General features: G+C 43.5%; 1 protein-coding gene across 13 annotated transcripts in view; it reads left to right on the top strand.

Moving 5' to 3' along the window:
- The window catches only part of LRRFIP2 (LRR binding FLII interacting protein 2), a 97,737-nt gene that overhangs the window by 13,956 nt on the left and 60,221 nt on the right, over positions 1 to 23,560 (top strand). For 5 of the 13 annotated variants that reach the window (XM_029048992.1, XM_007669524.2, XM_029048991.1 and 2 more), the window contains exons 1-2: positions 946 to 1,095; positions 15,215 to 15,301. In XM_029048992.1, the coding sequence (XP_028904825.1) occupies positions 1,006 to 1,095; positions 15,215 to 15,301 (177 nt within the window). In that variant the 5' untranslated portion in view covers positions 946 to 1,005. Of the gene's footprint in view, positions 1 to 945; positions 1,096 to 15,214; positions 15,302 to 16,202; positions 16,254 to 19,687; positions 19,742 to 19,842; positions 19,888 to 23,560 lie in introns of those variants that run through there. The other 8 variants (XM_039915039.1, XM_039915038.1, XM_029048989.1 and 5 more) reach the window with 4 other exon arrangements.

Below are 23,560 nucleotides of genomic sequence, written 5' to 3'. Positions count from 1 at the left end.
TTTAAAATTCATTAAAATATTTCAATATGTTATATTAATGTGCTGGTGATAGCGATTCCTACTTATTATTCTCTAATTTCTCCATTAAGGGGTTTCGGTGGCAATGTTAGATTTTCTCAGATCACGTGTAGTTGCTTTCAATGGTGAAAGTGTAAGTTCGTTGTGGGCAGGGAATGTGCTTGTTATTTTTTACTCTCCCAAGCGCTTAGTTCAGTGCTTTGCTCACAGTAGGCGCTCAATAAATAAGATTGAATGAAAGAATGAATGGGAAAATGAAACCAGCTCTTTAATTCAAACAGCACAAGGTTAAAACTCCTTAAACACTCATACCATTCCAAAGACCCAGCATCGGCTTCATGAATTATTTCTGTCTTGATTTTCAAGGTGGAATTTTGAAATAGCTTCTGACAGCGGGGTTATTGGTACCTATCCTCAGGGCTAAATTGAGAAGCAGCATGGTGTAGAGGATAGAGCCTGGGCCTGGGAGGCAGAAGGTCATGGTTCTAATCCCGGCTCCGCCACATGTCTGCTGCGTGACCTTGGGCAAGTCACTTCACTTCTCTGTGCCTCAGTTCCTTCATCGGTAAAATGAGGATTGTGACTGTGAACCCCACGTAGGACAGGGACTTACTTGCCTTTATCCACTCGAGCACTTTGTACAGTGCTTGGCACATAGTAAGCACTTAAGAAATACCACAATAATTACTGCTGTCATTATTACCATTATTATTACTTGTCATAGATGGCAGTGGAGGAAATGCGGTGAGGAAGGGTGGGAACTGTTATGTATTTCTAATAATTTCTATTTCCCCCAGGTTATATTTTCAAAATTCATAGGACAGTCCATTGATGGAGAGTTTCCTAAAGAGGAAGTTAAACATGAGCGTATGAATGTAACTTTACAGAAGGAAACACATTGAATGTTTCTGTGCTGTTTACTTTCAGGAGTGAAACATTTCTCAGTTGAAGAAGCTGAAAAGAAGAGCCAACATTTAAGGAAAAAACATGGGGACCCCTGGTTCCGGGAGGAAACGAACGCCAGTCAAAGACCGGTTCTCTGCAGAAGATGAAGCCTTGAGTCATATTGCCAGAGAGGTTAGAACGTTTTTTTTTTTTCCTAAAGTATTAACAGAAAACCCCCAAAATGATGGTCAGGGTGATTGGGGGGTAGAGTTTAGTGTGGGGATAAAGAATTCCCATCTACTTTATTGTTCACTGTACGACCCTTGGTACACCACACAGCTATACCCCCAATTCCAAATGATTGCAAAACAGAAAATCCGTAGAGATGTCATGAACTGATTGCTGACGTTGCCCTGGAGAAGCAGGGTGGTCTAGTGGATGGGGCACGGGCCTAAAAATCAGAGGACCTGGATTCTAATCCTGGCTCCGCTACGAGTCTGCCGTGTGTGACGTTGGACAAGTCACCTAACTTCTGTGGGCCTCAGTTTCCTCATCTGTAAATGGGGGATTAAATCCTACCCCGATACTTCCACTGGGAGCCCCAAGTGGGACAGGGATTGTGACCAACCTGATTAACTTGTATCTAACCCACTACTGCAAGTCAAAACTCCCCTGTACCGACAGCAGCGACATGGGAGAGAGTCAAGGGCAGAGACTCGTTTACTGCGTGGAAGGAGGCAGTGGTAAACCACGTCTGTGTTTTGACCAAGAAAACTCTATGGATCCACTACCAGAACGATGGCCTATGGAGAGCGGGGCGTTCTGGGAGAGATGTGTCTATGGCATCGGTATGGGTTGGACACAACTCGCCAGCATAAGACAACAACAACAACGTCAGTGTTTAGAACAGTGCTTGGCACATAGAAAGCACCTAAACAAGTACTATTATTAGTATTATCATCACTATCCTTGTTACTATTATTATCCAAAAGCCCCACTCAACCTTAGGTCTAATCAGCGCGGTAGTATGTGAGGAAGTCCTGGTGTCTGCTGGGACTTCCATCCATGCAGCAATCAGTCAGTGGTATTTATTGAGCACTGACTGTGTGCAGAGCACTGTACTAAGCGCTCGGTAGAGTACAACAGAGAAGCAGCATGGCTTAGTGGAAAGAGCCTGGGCTTGGGAGTCAGAGGTCATGAGTTCGAATCCCAGCTCTGCCACTTGTCAGCTGTGCGACTGTGGGCAAGTCACTTCACTTCTCTGTGCCTCAGTGACCTCATCTGTAAAATGGGGATTAACTGTGAGCCTCACTTGGGACAACCTGATGACCCTGTATCTCCCCCAGCGCTTAGAACAGTGCTCTGCACATAGTAAGCGCTTAACAAATACCAACATTATTACAATACAATAAAAGGACACATTCCCTGCCCACTTCCCAGTTCCCTCCCCTTCTGCCCCTCATACCTTGCAGTTCGAGCTCTGCCCGACCCCGAACAGTTTCCCTCCCCTTGCCAGCCCCTGATTCAGTCCTTCCCTCGCTCGAGTCAGAAGGACCTGGGTTCTAATTCCGGCTCCGCCACTTGCCTACTGTGTGACCTTGAGCCGGTCGCCTCACTTTTCTGGACCTCAGTTCCCTCATCTGTAAAATGGGGATTAAGACTGTGAACGCCATGTGGGACAGGGACTGTGTCCAACCTGATTAGCTTGTATCTACCCCAGCGCTTAATACAGTGCCTGGCACATAGTAAGCACTTAACGAATGCCATTAAAAAAATAAGCCCTTAACGAATACCATTAAAAGTAATACACTCGCATTTTCAAGAAGCATATTTCTTTGGAGTCCTGGGGTACACATGTATATTTCTTTCAGTAGCGTTTGATGCAGTAATACTTGCCCTCCTTTTCTCTACTTTTAATAATTGTTAGTAAATCATTCATAGTGCTAACTCACTTTAGTTCAAGGATAGATTTGCTGCCATGTTTGAGATAGGCTCATTAATTTGCAAAACTTGTTTTGGTAATGGTGACTTACTCTGTGGGTATTTCTTTTCCTGTGCCTAAACCAGTCTGATAGCTTCCATTTAGTGGCTATTGAGATTCATTGTTGTTGTAATTGCTCTTTAACAAGTGCAGATCATCAATTTCCCAACCCTGGCTTGGGTTTTATGCAACGGGGTAGATCGAAATCTCCATTTGAAAGAGTTCGACCCTTAGTTTCCCACAGCCCAGCCCTGTAGCCCTAGGTGACTCAAAAAATAGGGGTTCATTGTTATTATTGTAATATTTGTATTTGTTAAGCACTTACTATGTGCCCAACACTGCTCTTGGTAAATACAAGATAAGCAGGTTGGACACAGTCCCTGTCCCACATGGGGCTCATGGTTTAAGTAGAGGGGAGTAGGGTTTAGACTGTGAGCCCGTCATTGGGCAGGGATTGAGCGCCTAGTACAGTGCTCTGCACCTAGTAAGCGCTCAATAAATGCTATTGAATGAATTAAATCTTCATTTTACGGTTGAGAAAACTGAGGCACAGGGAAGTGAAGTGACTTGCCCAAGGTCACACAGCAGAGAAGGGGCAGAGCGGGGATTAGAAACCAGGTCCCTCCGACTCCCAGGCCTATGCTCTACCCTCCAGACCACACTGCTTCTCTAATCCCAGCTCTGCCACTTGTCAGCTGTGTGACTGTGGGCAAGTCACTTCACTTCTCTGGGCCTCAGTTACCTCATCTGTAAAATGGGGATTAAGACTGTGAGCCCCAGTGGGACAACCTGATTCCCCTGTGTCTACCCCAGCGCTTAGAACACTGCTCTGCACATAGTAAGCGCTTAACAAATACTAACATTATCATTATTATTACTGAGTCACTGATCTGACTTCCCGAGAGGGTGTTTAATAATGTTGGTATTTGTTAAGCGCTTACTATGTGCCGAGCACTGTTCTAAGCGCTGGTGTTTCTAACCAGAAGCCACACGTTGGTTGCTGGGAGAATGATAGAGGTTTGGGAATTGGAAAAATTGGCTCATCACTCCTGTTCATTAATAAATAGCTCATGCTGTGCTGGCATTGTTTATGATTTTTTTTCTTCTGTACTCCACCCCAATTAATCTCTGAAGGGAGACAGAATAGAGATGGTTTTGAAAAATAGATGCCAATAAGGGGACAATTGGAATAGATTTGTTTAAGAAAATAAAAAAAAGCTTTGAAAAATAACTCGTGTTTTTACAAATAAGAGTAATTGCCATACATTCATTCATTCAATCATATTTATTGAGCATAGCACTATACTAAGCGCTTGGAATGTAGAATTCAGCAACAGATAGAGACAATCCCTGCCTGACAACGGGCTCACAATCTACTTGTTAAGCACTTACTAAGTTCATTCATTCATTCAATCGTATTATTGAGCACTTACTATGTGCAGAGCACTGTACTAAGCGCTTGGCAGTTCCAAGCACTATGTGAAGCACTGGAGTAGATACTGTACAGTCCGATCAGAAATCATCCCTGTCCCACATGGGCTTGATGAGGGGAGGAAAAGAGAAGCGAAGTGTAGAAAAATGATCCAGGCAGCAGAGCGAAGAATGGACTGGAGTTGGGAGAGAGAGGAGATTGGGAGGTCAGCAAGGAGGCTGATGCAGTGATCCAGGCAGGATAGGATGAGTGAATGTATTAACATGGCAGCAGTTTGGATGGCGAGGAAAGAGCAGATTTTAGCGAAGTGGTGGACATTGGACTGACAAAGTTTAGTAATGGATTGAATATTTGGGTTGAATGAGAGAAGTCTAGGATAACGCCAAGGTTATGGTGTAAAGAGACAGGAAGGATGGTGGTGCCGTCCACAGTGATGGAAGGTCTTGGGGGGAGACAGGGTTTGGGTGGAAAGTTAGGAGTTTTGGACATGTTAAGCTTGAGAAGATGGGATGGCCGGATCCTGGCAGTAACCCATCAGTGACTGACTATGTGCCATCAATTTATTGAAATCTGAGAGGCTCCAACACTGATGTGCCATCTGACTTCATTTCCTCTGTTTGAGGACAAATCGAGATTTCTGGGTCCTATGCCATGCTGTCATATTCTCGAGGTTTTTGATGTTGACCTGGCAACCAGGGAAACAGGAAGTGGTTAAAGCGGCCAGGGTGTAGGAGGGCAGAGCTGGGCCTTTACGTGCCCAAAATGTGGGGAATTACTATTTAATGCTTTCACTTAAACTAAGTGGCACCTCAGTGTCTAAAAAGAGTTAAAGTCTCTTTTAGGGTGCTGACCGGATCTAGCATATGATGCCATGACAGTGCTTAAATCCTCTTGACCTTTCAATCACAGTAACTACTAATTCTTCTTTCACTTCTCTGTCTTCACCATTAAAGCGCTTAGTTCCACCTGCTGATTTATCACTAACAAGGGCAACCGGAGGGGAATACACCTTCATTTTCAAAGGCACCTCTAGCCTGCTTTTGTGTTAATGTCGGACTTTCTATGTTCTCTCATCTGGTGGTAACTTCTACTTTAGATTTTGTCAGTGAATCATATTTATTGAGTGCTTCTGTGTGCAGAGCACGGTACTAAGTGCTTGGGAGAGTACAGTACAACAATAGAGAGACACATTCCCTGCCCACATTGAACTTAGAAGGGGAGACAGACATAAATATAAAGAAATAAATTACAGATATGTAAGTGCTGTGTGGTTGGGGGTGGTGAATAAAAGGAGTGATTCAGGGTGGCACAGAGGGAGTTGAAGAAAAAGAAAAGAGGGCTTAGTCAGGGAAGGCCTCTTGGAGGAAATGTGTCTTTAGTAAGGCTTTGAAGTAGGGGAGAATAATTGTCTGTTAGCTATGAAGAAAGAGGGCGTTCCAGGCCAGAGGCAGGACGTGGGCGAGAGGTGAGCAGCGAGATAGACAAAATGGAGGTCCATCGAGAAGGTTGTCATTAGAGGAGTTAAGTGCGGCCTGGAGTGGAGAGCAAGAGGTCAGCAAGGAGACTAATGCAATAATCAAGATGGGATAGAATAAGTGATTGGATTAACATGGTAGCAGTTTGGATGGAGGGGAAAGGGTGGATTTAGCGATGTCATGGAGGTCAAATTGACAGGATTTAGTGATAGATTGAGTATGTGGGTTGAATGAGAGAGAAGAGTCAAGGATGATGCCAAGATTATGGGGCTAGGGAGACAGGAAGGATGGTGGTGTTGTCTACAGTGATGGGAAGTTCAGCAGGAGGACAGAGTTTGGGTGGGTAGATAGCTCCTTGTGGAAGGTGGGCATGTCTACTAACTCTTTGGTATTGTACTCTTCCAAGTACTTAGTATGGTGCTCTGCACATAGTAAGTGCTTGATAAATACTATTGCTTGATTATGTATTATAAATAATTTATTTATATTAATGCCTGTCTCTCCCTCTAGACTGTAAGTTAGTTTGCTGTGAGCAGGGCACATGTCTGCTAACTGTTATACTATAGAAGCAGCATGGCCTGGGAGTCAGAAGGATCTGGGTTCTAATCCCAGCTCCGCCTCATGTCTGCTGTTTGACCTTGGGCAAATCACTTCCCTTCTTTTGGCCTCAGTTATCTCCTCTGTAAAATGAGGATTAAGACTTTGAGCCCCATGTGGGACCAGGAACTGTATCCAACCTGATTAGCTTGTGTCTACCCCAGCACTTAGAACAGTGCCTGATGCATAGTAAGCACTGACAGCATTTTGAGCAGTGCCTGATGCACTGAACAGATACCATTAAAAAAAAACAAAAAACAGAAAGCCCCGGAGACCTCTCCTTTCTCCTGTGCTTGCCTGAATTAGACTGTGAGCTTGTTTTGGACAGGGAATGTGTCTGTTTATTGTTGTACTGTGTTCTCCCAAGTGCTTAATACAGTGCTTTGCACACACTTACTGCCAAGTAAATAAGATTGAATGAAGGAATCAAATGAACTAACATCAGTCCTACCATGGGCTAAGGGTTCACAGGTGACAGATGGGATGAGGAGCCACTCTCCCCCCACACAATCCAAATGATGAGATGAAAGGAGAGTTCTCCCTTTCCTCAAACTGCTTTTATTTACTTTTTAGGCTTAGAAAATTAAAGCCACAACCATATCCCTTCCTCAGTAGAAGTAGCTTCCCCACTCCTTAGATTCATGGAACTTTAATTGCTTGTTTGTAATCTAGTATTTTCTTTCCAACAGATAACACTGCTCACATTTGGTTTTTAGGCTTAGCAAATTCAAGGCACATCCATATCTCTCCCTCTCTAGAAAAGTAATCAATCAGTTGTATTTATTGAGCAGTTAGTGCGTTCAGAGCCCAGTATTAAATGCTTGGGAGAGTAAATTGCACCTTCTAAACTCCTTCGATGCATGGTATTTGAAAGATGGTTTTTTTGTTTGTGGTTTTTTTTAATAGTATCACCTTTCCATTGGATCATACTGCTCATATTTTGTTTTTAGGCTTAGAAAATTAAAACAACATCCATATCCCTTCCTCCAGAGAAAAGTACTGTCTAAACTCCTTAGATGCCTGGAACTTGAATATTTTTTTAATCTAGCATTTTCTTTCCACTGGACCACACTGCTCACATTTGGCTTTTAGGCCTAGAAAATTAAGGCAACATCCAACTCCCTTCCTCCACAAAAAAGTAATCAATTAATCAGTTGTATTTATTGATTGCTTAGTATGTGCAGAGCACTGTCCTAAGTGTCTGGGAGAGTACAGTACACCTTCTAAATGGCTTAGATGCATGGAATGTGAATGGTGGTGTTTTTTTAATCTAGTACTTTCTTTCCACTGGATCACCCTGGTTACATTTGATTTTTTGGCCCAGAAAATTAACACCACATCCATATCCCACCCTCCATGGAAAAGTAATCTATCAATCGTATTTATTGAGCGCTTAGTATTTGCAGAACACTGTACTAAGTCCTTGGGAGAGGACAGTACACCTTCTAAGCTCCTTAGCTGCCTGGAACTTGAATGCTTTTTTTAATCTAGTATTTCCTTTCCACTGGACCACACTGCTCACATTTCGTTTTTAGGCCTAGAAATTAAAGGCGCATGGCTCCTTAGATACATGGTACTAGAATTTTTTTTCTTGTGGTATTTTCTTTAGAACTGGATACCTACATTCTTTCTCCCTGAAGTGTGACGTTCCTAGAAGCAGAGTCATCCTTGTTTTGTTTGTTCATTTTGGAAACCATGACAGCACAGTAAATACTGTCTTTTGTGGTGCTGTCAATTCTTAATTAGATTTTTTTACAGAACTCTTTTGGCATGAGTTGCAGAAGAGCAAAGAAAATTCATGTGTAGCATTCCAAGTTATTGTACCTGAGTTTTGTCATTTTGTACTTGGGCATGAAAGTCACTCTCTAGAATTTAGCCCAATGCATTTTCTCCTTCGTCTAATCCCAGCTCCGCCACTTGTCTGCTGCGTGGCCTTGGGCAAGTCACTTCACTTCTCTGGGCCTCAGATGCCTCATTTGTAAAATGGGGCTTAAGACTGGGAGCCCCGTGTGGGACCGAGACTGTGTCCAATGTGATTACCTTAAAACAGTGCTGGGCACATAGTAAATATTTGAGAAATATCATTATTGTTATTATTTGAAGGAAAACAATCTGAAGATAATGTGAAGATAACCAGTATCTTTGTTCAGTGCTCTGAACCTCTCAGGTTTCAATCAATGGTTCTTAGTGAGCGCAGACTACTGTATTAAAGCGCTTGGGAGAGTATAATGTAACAGAGTTGGAAGACCTGTTCCCTGCCCACAACGAGCTTACAGTGTAGAGGGAATAGGTATTTAAATAGTAGGACTGTGGATTGAACCAGAGTGTTTTTGTCCCTTAATTTGTGATTCACATTAAAACAACATAAACCCCTCCCTGCTGGATTTTTCCAATTGGGAATCAGCACCTCTGCCACAGAGTTTGCTCCAGAAAAGTATATTTCTAATTCTGCACAGTGGCCTTCAACAGCATGCTGAATCTGCATGCTTATTTAGAAGTCCAGAGTTTATTTGTTTTATTTAATCTTGTCCTTAATTTCAGTTCACAGTGTTCCATTTTGAGCCGCTCTTAAGAGAGAGCTTTCATTTATCTCTGTAATTTTATTGCATGAACTTGGTTGATACTAAACATCCTATTATCAGTAATGACCAGTTGGACATTTTAGACAGGAAGTACAGTTGTTAACAAATAAAACCAAGCAGCCATTTGTTTGTCAGAGAATACCGAGGCTTGGGCACGGCAATGATATTAGAAGAAAGGGGTCAAACCTGAAGGAGGTTTAATTAGGAGAGGTGCTGGATGGAAAAGCAGCGATGTCTGGTGGGTAGATCACGGGCCTGGGAGTCAGAAGCACTTGTCTGCTGTGGGACCTTGAGCAAGTCACTTCACTAGGCTCAGTTCCCTTGTCTGTAAAAGAATTTAGCAAATACCATTTTTTTAAAAAAACTTACTTTGTGCCTCAGTTACCACATCTGGAAAATGGGGATTGAGACTGTGAGCCCCGTGTAGGACAGGTTCTGTGTCAATGCGATTAGCTTGTATTCATCCCTGCGCTTAGTACAGTGCTTGGTACACAGTTAAGTGCTTAACAAATGCCACAGTTTATTACTATTATCATTATCATTGTTATGATATTTAAGCACTTACTGTGTGTCAATGGCTGTTCTAAGCCCTGGGCTCTTTGTGGGCAGGGAACGTGTATACCGACTCCAGTGTATTTTTCTCTCCCAAGGACTTGGTACAATGCTTTGCACCCAATAAGGGCTCATTAAATACCGTCGATGATGGGGTAGATGCAAGATATCAGGTCAGACACAGACCTTGTTGCACGTGGGCCTCGCAGTCTAAGCAGGAAGGAGAACAGATATTGAATCCCTCTTTTACAGATAAGGAAACCGAGGCCCAGAGAAGTGAAGCGACCTGCCCAAGATCACACAGCAGACGAGTAGCAGAGCCAGGATTAGAACTCATGTCCTCTAACACCCAAGTCTGTTCTCTTTCCACAAGGCTATGCTGTTTCTCCTATATATGAACTGTTGTCCCTGTCCTGGCTTCCCGTATTATGTTGGTATTTGTTAAGCGCTTACTATGTGCAGAGCACTGTTCTAAGCGCTGGGGGAGACACAGGGGAATCAGGTTGTCCCACGTGGGGCTCACAGTCTTCATCCCCATTTTACAGATGAGGTAACTGAGGCACAGAGAAGTGAAGTGACTCGCCCACAGTCACACAGCTGACAAGTGGCAGAGCTGGGATTTGAACTCATGAGCCCTGACTCCAAAGCCCATGCTCTTTCCACTGCGCCACGCTGCTTCTCATTACGCTGCTATCTGCTTCTTATCCCTCTATCCTTCTTTTTATCTTCTGATTCTTCCACGTCCCTCCCTGACCACCTTGCCCCCCCGACCCTTTCCCTGCTCCTCCTTTATGGTATATGCTTCCCTCCTCTGGGAAGCAGCATGGCCTATTGGATAGAGCACGGGCCTGGGAATCAGAGGGACCTGGGTTCTAATCCCAGCTCCACCACTTATCTGCTGTGTGACCTTGGGCAAGTCACATAATTTTTCTGGGCCTCAGTTATTTCATCCCTTAAAGGGAGATGAAGACTATGAGCCCCATGTGGGCCGGGGACTATGTCCAACTTGAATAACTTGTATCTACCCCAGCGCTTAGAACACTTCTTGACACATAGTAAGCGCTTAACAAATACCATCATCATCATTTTTTTAATGGTATTTGTTATGCGCTTATTATTATTTCATTCATTCAGTCATATTTATTGAGCGCTGACTGTGTGCAGAACACTGTACTAACCACTTGAAAAGTGCAATTTATTATTATTGTTGTTATTTTTAGCCTTCCCGGACATAAGCTCCGGTTACTCAAATTGATGAGGTCAGCACTTCCTTAAGCAAAGTGAAAAACCAACATAAACATGGTCAACAGAATTCCCTTTTTAAATGTTGCCTATTATTTGATACATGTATGTAAATGGATGATGTTCAGTGGTGGAAAATTTGGAGCGGATTCAAAGGCGAACAACAAAGATCATCCCAGAACTGAAAAATAAGACACATGAGAGAAAGGTTGAAGGAATTGGGATCATAATATTGCATTTAGAGAGAGAAGTTTAAGGCCTAATCTATTAAGTCCTCACTTAGGTAGAAGATAATGCCTAACCGAGATCAAAGCTAGGAAATAAGCATCGCCTGCAACGTGAGGGATTTAGGTTACATTTAAGGATGCATTTCTCAGTAACGAGGCTTACTGAAGGAGGTGTGGAATCTCCAGCTCTGGAGGCAGAGGGTGGATTTTCAGGGGAATTCCAAGCACGGCAAATAAAGACTGGGTGGTCCAATGCTAGGAGTAATGGAAAGCCATTTTTTAAAAAATGGTATTTGTAAAGCGCTTACTATGTGCCGGCACTGTACGCAGCGCTGGGGTAGATACAAGTAACTCAGGTTGGACATAGTCCATGTCCCACATGGGGCTCACAGTCTTAATCCCCATTTTACAAGCACGCTAATTTGTGAAGTGACATGCCTATGGTCACAACGCAGACCAAGTGGTAGAGCCAGGGTTAGAACCCAGGTCCTTCTGACTGCCAGGCCCGGGCTCTAGCCACTAGGCCATGCAGCTTCTTTAGACTCCCTTTCCGTTGTATATGTTCTAGTGGCTGGGTCACCAGACTTTGATTATCTAGTGTACAGTTCAAGTGTTGTTCTGTTCTTGGTAGCCTTACATCCGGAGAGGCTCTCAATTGCAGGTCCTTGGTTAACTGCAGTTAAGACTATTCTGTTGCACTCTCCAAAGCGCTTAGTACAGTGGTCTGCACATGGTTAGTGACGGCGATCTGGGAAAATGCTCCTTGTTTTCTAATCCTCAGAGGAAAGTCTTATTTTGAGTGTGTGAGCTTAATTTGTAGGGATGAATCGTGGGTTCTAATCCCTGCTCCGCCACATGCCAGCTGTGGGGCTTTGGGCAAGTCACTTAACTTCTCTATGCCTCAGTTACCTCATCTGTAAAATGGGGATTAAGACTGCGAGCCCCATGCGGGACAACCTGGTAACCCTGTATGTATCCCAGCGCTTAGAACAGTACCTGTCGCATAGAAAATGCTTAACAGATGCCATCATTATTATTATTATCAACATTTTTTTCCAAAATCCTGTATTGTTATTCCTCTAGGCTTGCTGTGTGTAGGGGCGTGATTACCGACTCTTATATTGCACTCTCCTAAGTGCTTAGTTCACAGTAAACCCCATCAATAAATAGGATTGAGTGAGTGATTCATTAATATACCACTGAAGTTAAGAAAGTTGCTTCTTCAACTTGCCTGTCTCGAGGTGGGCAGCCAAACACTTTGTGTCCTACAGTTAATTTTTGGTTATCTGGGGCCTTCTCAAAGGAGAGTGGATCATTGAAATCTGCCTATAATTCTACAGTGTCAGTTTTCTGTCTGTTTTGATCTTTTCCTTCACCAGACTTTTATCAGAGCTCCTAACAAAGAGCAAAACTGGAGTAAATGAGTCAAATCTTTCATTTCAATTACCTCCCCACCCTCTGGTCTCATGCTGACATATACATATTGACTTTCAAAGTCTATTATTTAAGCATTAACTCATATACGTCTTCATTTCTCCACCTCCCTCTTATCTGTGAATCATTTCTGTGTCTCCTCCACTAGATTGTACACTCCTTGATGACAGGGATCCCATCTGTTAATCCTGTTTTTCTCTCCCAAGGGTTTAGTCCAGCGCTGTGGACTGAGAAAGCACTCAGTAATGCTGTTGGTTGATAAGCTGGAGTGCTGAGGGGAATGTGTCTGTTTATTGTTATTATTATTATTCTTCCAAGCGCTTAGTACAGTGTTCTGCACACAGTAAGCACTTAATGGATACAATTGAATGAATGCTGAATAAAACGATAGCAACGGTAGGGAGGAGAAAGCAGCAAGGGGCCTGGATAATCGATCAGTCAGTGGCACATAGAGAACTCTTACTGTGTGCAGAGCACTGTACTAAGCGCTTGGGAGAGTATAATGCAACAGAGTTGGTAAAAGGAACAAGAGCCCACTGTTGTATTTATCATGTATTCTGACTGTGGCCCAGCCTAGACGGCCCCACTTTTAGCAACATTTTAGGAAACAATTTAGGGAATAACACCCTAATTTAATCTCTGAAGCACTCTAATTATGTGGGTGTAATTGAGGGTTCTTCATGTCAGTTCTAAGCTTTGGTAGTAAACAACAAGTGAAAGTCAACCTTGCTTACATAGTTATTCTGTTTAGAAGCACACGCCCAAAATCATTTACTTAGTAGCAGTTTTTTTCATGGTCAGCATCGGCAACACGGAGAACCCTTAGATGCCCAATTCCCAAATCTACCTCTAGTCCTCAAGGAATTGAAATCATACTAATATCATCATTGGTATTTATTGAGCGCTTACTTTGCGCAGAGCACTTTAGTACAGTGCAACAGAGTTGGTAGATGCATTCCCGCCCACAAGGAACTTTATGGTCTAGTATAAAAAAAAAAACTTTACCCAGGCAAAGGAAAGACTCAATAAATACATCTGGTTGATTGATTGATTGATTTAAGGTGTTCAGTCAGAATTTCCAGGGCAGATCATGCCTATTCCTACCCACCTGCGCTACAATAGTGGACCAGGATGTTTAAACACAGTGCCGTAATAGACTTTATTAAGTCCGCTACCTGATTAACTTGCATCTACCCCGGCGCTTAGAAGAGTGCCTGGCAAATAGTAAGCGCTTAACAAATACCATAAGCAACAATGGACTTTATTAAGCACTTACTGTGTGCAGAGCACTGCAGCGAGAAAACTCAGGTGGGAATTGGACATAGCCCCTGTCCCCAGGGAGTTGTGGGGCTCAAAGTCTAAGAATTTAAGTGGAGAGAAGGGTCTGGACATAGACGCTCAGGAGAGACGACACATTAAAACCCAACACAAACAAATCCCAAAACCGGCCCAGAGTCTCAGTGGGGAGTTTCTGTTTGATGCAGAGATAGTTGGGCAACCCCTGGGGTCTTTTGAGGAGCCAGGAGATTTGAACGGAAGTTTTTTGGTTTTTTTTTTTTAGAAAATGATCCAGGCAGCAGAGCGAAGTATGGACTGGAGAGGAGAGAGACAAGAGGCAGGGAGGTCAACAAGGAGGTTGCTGCAATAGTCAAGGCGGGATATAAATACCTGGATCAATGGATTTAAGATCCGAATCTGAGGGAGAGGCCTGCCTAAGGGCAGAAGTCTTTGGAAAAGAAGTTCCCAAAAAGGGCAATTAACTTTAAACCAGTATGGTGCAATGGGGTGTTCTGAGGTTTATTCCACCTCAGCCACCATCCCCATAGCTCCTCCTAAAAGCTGCTTCGGCACTTGAAAATCTGCAGCGTCTCAGCGCTTTATGGACGATTGAACCGATTTTCTCATTTATCCGCTCATCCATGTTTTGCTACTCCTCTTATTTCCAGTTGTCATCATCATCAAAAGCCGTCGAGTCGTTTCCGATTTATCCACGGAGTCTTCTTGGTAAAAAAAATATGGCAGTGGTTTACCGCTGCCTTCATCCATGTAGTAGAAACTTAAGCCTCTGCCGTTGTCTTTGATCAACATTTTGATCACTTGATCATCTGCGTTTGCCTCTTTCCCATGCCGCGGTTGCCCAGTTGCAGCTCTGATTATTCTTCTAGTTGTAAATAATTGGAGTCTGCCTGTTTCTCCCACAAGACTAAGCTCGGTAGTAATAAATGGCATTTGTTAAGTCCTATGTGCCATGCACTGTACTGAGCTCTGGGGCAGGGACTACATCTGTTTCCGCCATTGTACTCCCCACAGCATTCAGCACAAGGTAGACAGGGTGCTCAGCAAGTACCATTAATTAATTGGTTGAATGCCTTCCTTCTCCTGCATGACCGTCGGGAAAGAGAAGTGTGACTCTTGTTTGGCTGTGACTCAGTGGAAAGAGCCCGGACTTGGGAGTCAGAGGTCATGGGTTCAAATCCCGGCTCTGCCGCTTATCAGCTGTGTGACTGTGGGCAAGTCACTTCACTTCTCTGTGCCTCAGTTACCTCATCTGTAAAATGGAGATTAACTGTGAGCCTCATGTGGGACAACCCAATTACTCTGTTTCTACCCCAGTGCTTAGTGCTGTGCACATAGTAAGCGCTTAACAAATACCAACATTATTATTATTATTATTTTAGGGAAAAAGTTAATGACTTGAAGGTGTAACCGTCTACCCTCTTCCTCGCTCGTTAGGTTCAGAGATTGTTTTTGAAAGCCTAAGCAGTCCTAACTCTTCTGTTTCCTTTCAGGCAGAAGCAAGACTGGCAGCCAAAAGGGCCGCCAGGGCAGAAGCAAGAGATATACGCATGAGGGAACTGGAACGACAACAAAAAGAGGTAATGTTTTCAGACCGTCTTTTCTAAATTCCTTTATCTAGAGCTCACACTCCGGCCCGCCCTCAAGGCAGTTCTCCTCTTTCCCCATGCCGCTTTGCTCTGTACACCCACCTGACTTCACGAGAGAAGCCCAAAGTGAGTTTTGAAAATAACTTATATTCTAAGGGTAATATCGGATGAGCTATTGAGGTATGCGGAGAAAATGGTCCAATGTAGAATTATATTGAGGTATAAGAGAAAATGGTTCAATGTAGAATTATAATTGTGGGGCGTAAATTGAGAGGACTGTAGTTTGTTTTTTTAAAGCAGGTTCAGAGAAATGAGTTCTAGGTAAAAGTCATCCTCTGATCTTGGTGAGTTGAGTAGGCCTTTTTCTTGTAACTTGAAAAAAGTAGTTGAAGAAGGCTTATTGTCGCACCTAAGGGGGACAAAAACTTTCACATTGGCCTGATTTATTTTTTGCCTTTGTAAACAAAATGTTCACCGGTGGAGTTCTGAGTGTCACTGTAATGAAAATAAAGGACATGGCATCCTAAAAGGAAGAGCAAGGAGGTAATTGTAAAAATAACCATTTTCATATAAACCTGGGATTTTTCTTTATAATTGGCACTGCCTCCCCCAAAATTGACTACTTCCGATACCGTGAACGTGTAATGGCCTTAGAGTCAACCAAGCATTTCCTCGTCAGTAGAAAATGCTTTGTGGTTAAATCCTTTCGTGTCACATCTCAGTTTGGAAGTCTTCTCGGAAAACTGTTATTTTCCCCTCTAGACCGTCAGCTCATTCTGAACAGGGAATGTGTATTGTCATTTTCTACCAAGCGCTTAGAACAGTGCTCGGCACACAGGAAGCGCTCAATACGTACGATTGATTCTCATGAAATACCTCTTTGCATTTGTAGCACACTCATCACTTCTATGATAGGAAGTGGGGACATATCCGGAAATGGATGGTAGGGTAAACCGGAGTCTGCATGCATGGGGCGATCACAAGCAGAATGAGCATAAGGTTGAAGTGAATCATTTACTAACTGTTTGCATTGCGTGCCACATGAAAACTTTTTACAGCAAAAGGAATAGAGTCAAGGATCAGCTGGGTCTACGCTCCTTCGAGTGGGCAATAGGCACTTGAAAGAGAATTATTTGCTTTTTCTGTCACAAATCTCTCAGCACTTCCTGAACGCCCTGGATGTAGGGAATTTGCCATCGGCTTCAGTGAGTGTAGGTATTTCCCCCTCGGTTCCCTTACCTCTCTTTTTGGCTTTTCTGTTTTTTAATTTCATAATCTCTTGTAGTCTTTGATCTACTAAAGGATGGTTTTTGAAAGGGGAATCATGCCTCCCCATCCCCCTTTTTTTTTAATTTGTAAAAACGTGTTAAAGCGGGATTATGTTGATCTTGTTGCTTAAGAGTCTTTGGACCCTCCCTCTCCAAGGGAGAAAGAAGCCTGCTCTAAAATTGTAAACCACAAAAGAATACTGAATTTAGGAGGTTTGAGCAGCTTCAAGATTTCAGCTCTTTTTGTTTAGCCGTTGAGCCAGCAGGCTCTCAGTCCACCTCTCTTCCAGCATGAAAGGAAAATGTTCCAAAGACATTCTTGTCCCTTTGAAGGATTTTAATGTCTACTTAGAAGGTTAAATTCACTGGGCCCAGAATGTACTGCAATAAGGTATGAGTTGGTTTCCAAACACGTTAAAGGCCAGTTGCCCCTTGGAATATCCCCTCGTTTTTAACAAGTCGTGTAATTTTGCAGAGAGATTCACCTCTAAAAGATTTTTTTCTTTGCACAAAAGTTCGGAAAGTCAGTTTTTTGGTTTAGGGAACATTTTGTGTGGAATAAGTAGAGTTGGTTTCACTATTGTTTGTTTTGGAAAGTAGATAAAGGATATTTAGTCCCTTTTTGAGTTCAAATGACCCTGAATATATATATATATATATATTTGTCCTCTCTTTTTTGGAGTAATGGAAAATTGCTAAGTTACTAGCATTCCGAAGTGTGTTGCACATTTGAAGTTGCACTTGCATGAAAAAAGCACTAGTGATGCACTGTTATTGGAGTTTGTGTGTGTGACTAAACAGAATTTTAATTCAGTCTTCTGTTAAACTCTTGTGAAAAACTGAGTACTTTATTTTGAAATAAAACCTCATGTCTTTTTGTCAGATTATAATAGGAGCAGAAGAGGATCTAACGATAAGAATAACATGTCTAGTGTGGTAATTTAAAAGCAATAAGTACTTAAGCTGATTTAGAATTGATTCCATTCATTCAGTCATATTTACTGAGTGCTCACTGTGTGCAGAGCACTGTACTAAATGCTCCCCTTGGCTAGATCAGAAATTCAGTCTGGTGTTTAGTGAGCATTTACTGGGTGCAGAGCACTGTCCTAAGCGCTCGGGAGAGTACAGTACAGCAGAGTTGGTAGACATGATTCCTGTCCTCAAGGAGTTCAGCGTGGCCTAGTGGAAAGAGCACAGGTATGGGAGTCAGAAGTCATGGGTTCTAATCCCAGCTCTGCTACATGTCTGCTGTGTGACCTTGGGCAAGTCACTTAACTTCTCTATGCCTCAGTTACTCATCTGCAAAGTGGGAATCAAGACTGTGAACCCATTTGGGACAGGGACTCTGTCCAACTTGACTATTTTGTATCTATCACAGTGCTTAGAACAGTGCTTGGAACATAGTGAGCACTTAACAAATACCACAGTTATTATTATTATTGAGTTCACACTCTTGTGGAAAATACTTCAGCATGTTTAACCAAACAATACAGACTCTAGTGAGGATCAAGGATTATCACCGACATTAAGGATTCAGGATTCGAGCAACAGTTAAGGAGGGCCAGATTTTCAAAACTGGGGAAAGGGATTTTGCAAGAGAAGGTGACTCTCCTTCTGATTCCCGTTTATGCTTCTGGCTGGGTTCCAGGTCCACCGAAGCGTGAGGCAATGAAATATTAGCAAGTCATCTAGCAATGTCATTTCACCATTAGGGGCTCACACCCTGCTATGTATTGCAGCCCCATCTGACCGTCCGCAAGACGTAAAGCTTTCAAACCGATTTTAGTCCTTATTTGACTATTGCGAGGTCGGTCACGGTGTACACCACCAAAGCCACCACTCAGATGAATAGAACAGGTACAGAGAAGCAAGATGGCCTAGTGGAAAGTGCCCGGGCCTGGGAGTCAGAGAAACTGGGTTCTAATCCTGGATCTGCCGATTGCTAAGTGTGTGACCATAGGCAAGTCGCTTCACTTCTCTGAGCCTCAGTTCCCTCATCTCTAAAATGGAGATTTGATACCTGTTCTCCCTCGTACTTGGGCTGTGTGCCCCATGAGGGACTGTGTTCAACCTGATTAACTTGTACCTACCCGAGCGCTTAGAACGGCGTTTCACACATAGGAAGCGCTTCACAAATACCATTTAAAAATAGAAAAAAGGTTAGAGACTTAGTTTTCACTGCTAGGGCACTGCATGTGTCAGCCACTGAGGGAGGCATCAAAAGTGCCTTCCTCCAGGTCTCTTCAAATTGGCAACTGGAAAATTCCACCTAGAACGGAGGCCAAAACCTGCCGAGCCTTCGCGTTAGAAAAGGGGGTGCCAGACCTGGGGCTTAGGCTGGCAGGGCTCTTTAATCAGTGGTATGTATTGATTGCTTACTAATGTAGAACACTGTACTAAGCACTTGGGAGAGTTCAGTACGACAGAATTAGGAGAAATGTTCCCTGCCCGTAACAAATTTACTGTCTAGACCAGCTCCCCTGCTTGTTCCAGGAATCCTGATATAGAAGGACAAGTGTCGTAGTCCTCTTTGTTTTTTAATGATATTCGTTAAGAGCATAGTATGTGCCAGGCACTGTACTGAGCTCTGGGATAGATGCAAGCTAATCAGGCTTTGTGCTTCGGCTATTTCATCTGTAAAATGGGAATTAAGACTGTGAGCCCCATGTGGGACAGAGACTGTAACCAGATTAGCTTGTATCTTCTCCAGAGTTTAGTACATTGTCTGGCATATAGTAAGTGCTTAACAAATACCATTATTAATGAATTAAGGTTTCTGCCACTAGTGTTCTTGGTGGTGGTGGTGACAGTAGGGGCTGAGGGTGACAACCCTTAAAACCAGAACATAGACCCTGAGCAGGCTGCTGATTCTAATCCCAATTTTCCAGGCCTGTCAGAAGTAGGGAAGATGCTAACTGCTTGCTACTTGATTCTAGCTGCATTGCTCTACTGTGTTTTTTTTTAAAAAAAACCACTCCCACACTGCCTCTCCACCTGTCTTCTGCCACCCCTCCCGCCAACCCATTCTATCTTGGCCCTCCCAAAAGGAAACCTACCCTTTAAGCAGTTTTCCCAGACTTAACCTTCTATGTGTTCTTTCCTTCCTCAGGAAGATTCGGAAAGGGCCAGGCATTCTGATCGGTCCAGCTACCGCCCTTATCTGGTTTGTACTAACCTGTAAATCCTTTTCTCTATTATCTTTTATTTTTCCTCTCTAAAACCTACCCGCAAACCTCAATTTCACGACGATTTTGTCTCTATCAGGGAGTCGAAGATTCCACGTCCATTCGCGGTACTGGCATCCGCAGGGTTAGTAGAGGAGTTGTTTTTACTGCCAATTCGTAGCTTGTCTGTGGGAAGAATCAGGGTCTGGGTAATCCGTATTACCGATGATTTAATATGTCTCTTCTTTTTTTTTTTTTGAACTCAGAAATTTTTAAACATCTAGAAGGCAATGATTTCTTCTAGTCTTCATAGCTAAAAACTAACTTTTGATTCTTAAATATTTTTATCCTTTGATAAGCATTCTGAATCAATCCTCTGTTCTTTAAATTTGAAAGTGCTCCTAATGAACTGTAATCACAATTGTGATTGAATGGACTAACAGCAATTATTATTTCCCTGATTGCTTTTTTGAATACTACAGTAGTCAGTAATAACTTTTAAATTTGATCGAATAATTATACAGTGCAAGGCTAATTATCCACAAGTATATCATCCAAGCCGATCGGCGATTTGAGCCATTTAACTTAAGCAGTTAATTAATCCACCCATCGGTGGTATTTTATTGTCTACTGTGTGCAGGGTACTGTATTAGGCACTTGGGAAGGTGTGCCAAAAATTCAAGACCTACATTATTTTCAAATAAAAGAAGCAGCAAGAGACAGGGATGCAAGTAGCAGCATGGGAATATAAGGACGAAGTAGATGAATAATTGATTATGCATGTACATATGTGTGTGTGGGTGGGTGTATGTAAGAATCAAGGGTGGGTGTGAGAACATAATTGCTATGGGAGATTTAACTTGGTATGGTAGGAATTGATCGCGGAAGTTTCCTGGTGCGTGACGGGAATTTCGAAGCGCTTCGTAGATAAGGAGTGCTGCAGTTTGGTGGACATGAATTTCGGGCGGGGCAGAGTAGGAGTAAAGGATTGGACGTGAGAGAGTCGAGGGCGAAGTACGGCCCGGTGGGCTTTGGAGGAGCGGAGAGCGTGAGTCGAGGGGTAGTTGGTTAAAGAGAGCCGACAAGTACACTGGAGAATGCTGGTGGACGGCCTCAAAGCCAATGGGAAGGAATTTCTGCTTGACCTAGGGGGAAAGAAATGGGGAGCTCTTGGGAGTCAGAGTCCCGCGTGCCAAGTGAAGTTTTTGAAAGACGATCAGTGCGGCAGCGTGGAATGTGATGGAGCGTGTCACCGGAAATGACAGATGAGCCTCGGGCCCGAGACTACCAGGACTGCGGGAATGTGCACAGAGGAATTGATTCTAGTGCCAGTGATTTGCCAAGTGCTGCTCACTCTTTTGCCCCTGCCAGCAGTGTCATCGCTGGGGCAGAGTGAGTGAGGGCAAGCAGGGAGACTGGCAGCTGCAGCATGGCGTAGTGGTTAGAGCGTGGGCCTGGGTGTCGGGTCAAGGGTTCTAATCCCAGTTCCCACCACTTGTCTGCTCTGTGACCTTGGGCAAGTCACAGTTCTTTGGGTCTCAGTAACCTCAATATAAATGAATAGAATTATAGATACATACACATAAATACTTCAGAAATAACATCAACAATATCATCTCTGTGCCTCAGTTAACTCATCTGTAAAATGGGGATGGAGACTGTGAGCCCCACGTGGGACAGGGACTGTGTCCAACCTGATTTGCTTGTATCCACACCAGCACTCAGTACAGTGCCTGGCACATAGTAAGCACTTAACAAATGCCAGAATACTAATGAAGCATGCCTTAGTGTAAAGCGCACAGGCTTGGGAATCAGAGGACATGGGTTCTAATCCCAGCCCCGCCACTTGTCAGGTATGTGACTTCGGGCAAGTCACTTAACTTCTCTGTGCCTCAGTTACCTCATCTATAAAATGGGAATTAAGACTGTGAGCCCTACCAGGGACAACCTGATAACCTTGTATCTCCCCCACTGCTTAGAACAGTGCTTGGCACATAGGTGCTTAAAAAATACCGTCATGATTATTAATAATTACCGACAGTTATGGAGAGCACGTATGGTCTTCCCTCATTCTCCAGCTACGGACAGACCTGGTGTAGAACCCAAGTTTCCTGACTCCCAAAGTAAAGATTTTTCCACCGGGCGGACAGCGGGTTTCAGCGTGGTTATGCTGAAGTCTGGGGAAGGCTGAAGTCTGGGAGACAGTGAGGAGGCTGATGCCGTGTTTTGTTTATTCATATTTTACAGTATTTGCTAAGTGCTTACAGTGTTTCCCACACTCTTCTAAGCTCTGGGGTAAATGCAAGCGAATTAGGTTGGACACAGTCCCTGTCCCTCATGGGGCTCACAGTCTAAATAGGAGGTAGAACTGAGGCATAGGGAAGTGAACTGACTTGCTCAAGACACATGGCAAGCATTTATGAATAATAATGCTACTTGTGAAGTGCTTACTTTGTGCCAAACACTGTTCTAAGCACTGGGGTAGGTACAAGTTAATCAGATTGGACACAGTCCTGTCCAACATGGGGCTCAAGTCTTAATCCCCATTTTCTATATGAGGTAACTGAGGCCGCGAGAAGTGAAGTGACTTGCCCAAGGCCACAGCAGACATGTGGCAGAGCCGGGATTAGAACCCAAGTCCTTCTGACTACCAGGCCTGTGCTCTTTTCCAGTAACCCGCGTTGCTTCTCTTTGTGAGAACCAGAACTTGAACCAGGGAGGTGGCTGTTTGGGTGGAGAGGAAACGGATTCAGGAAGTGTTGTGGAGAAGGAACCGGAAGGATTTGGCAGCTGATTTACTGCCAGTGCTGAGAGTGAGAAGTAGAAGTTGAGCTCAAAATCACAAGCTGCTTGAACAGAGAGGATGGTGGTATCACTGATCCGTAGGAGAAAGTTAGGAAGAGGAGTGGGTTGAGGAGGGAAGATGAGAAGTTTTAGGCAATGTTGTGTTTTGAAGGACCAGTGGACCCTTGGGATTTCCTGGAGGCCAGAGGAAATGCGAGGTTGTATAATTGCAGAGACTTTGGGCACCCACCCAAAATTAGTTGTTTGCCTGTTCAAGATAACCGAAAACAAACAAACAAAAAAAGTGCATCACAATTTATTTGGCTAGCTGGCTTTCTACTGAATTTCATTTAATGGAGAATTTTAAATTTAAGCTCAAAGAGTTCTCAATTTACATCATTGGCTTTATTCCAGCCTTTGGGCAAGGAAACACTTTATTAGTGCTCTAGAGAGTATCATGCATCTTAAGCGTAATGCGGGGTTATACAGAAACAGATATCCCTAAGTGGAGGGATTCTTACAATGCCTTTCCAATATATATATTGCTTTTATATCGAGAGATCACCGTTTGAGTAATCTGAAATATTCATCGACTTTTCCAATTCAGAAGGCATTTCTTTTAAGCCAACCTGCCTGTCTTCAGCTGGGGCTTGCTTGGAGAGCTCGCTTCCAGAGCTTTCACCGGCCAAGAACGTCCTGTCTGGTCAGCCTGGCTTTCGGGAAAAAAACCCTGTAGCCCAAAGTACAGTGCGGGCTGAAACTGGGATCATTCGTTCATTCATTCAGTCGCTTACTGTGTACAGAACACTCTGCTAAGCGCTTGGGAGAACACAATGCAACAATAAACAGACACAGTCCCTGCCCACAATAAGCTTACAATCTAGAGCAGGGGAGACAGACCTCAGTACAAATAAATCATAGATATATACGTAACTGCTGCGGAGCAGGGAGGAATAATGATGACGGTACTCGTTAAGCTCTGTCTCTGTGCCAGGCACTGTACTAAGCACTGGGGTGGATACAAGCAAATGGGG

The sequence above is a fragment of the Ornithorhynchus anatinus genome, chromosome 21 (genome assembly GCF_004115215.2).
Source record: "Ornithorhynchus anatinus isolate Pmale09 chromosome 21, mOrnAna1.pri.v4, whole genome shotgun sequence".
Classification (NCBI taxonomy): domain Eukaryota; kingdom Metazoa; phylum Chordata; class Mammalia; order Monotremata; family Ornithorhynchidae; genus Ornithorhynchus; species Ornithorhynchus anatinus.
This window is presented reverse-complemented; position numbering and strand designations above follow the sequence as displayed.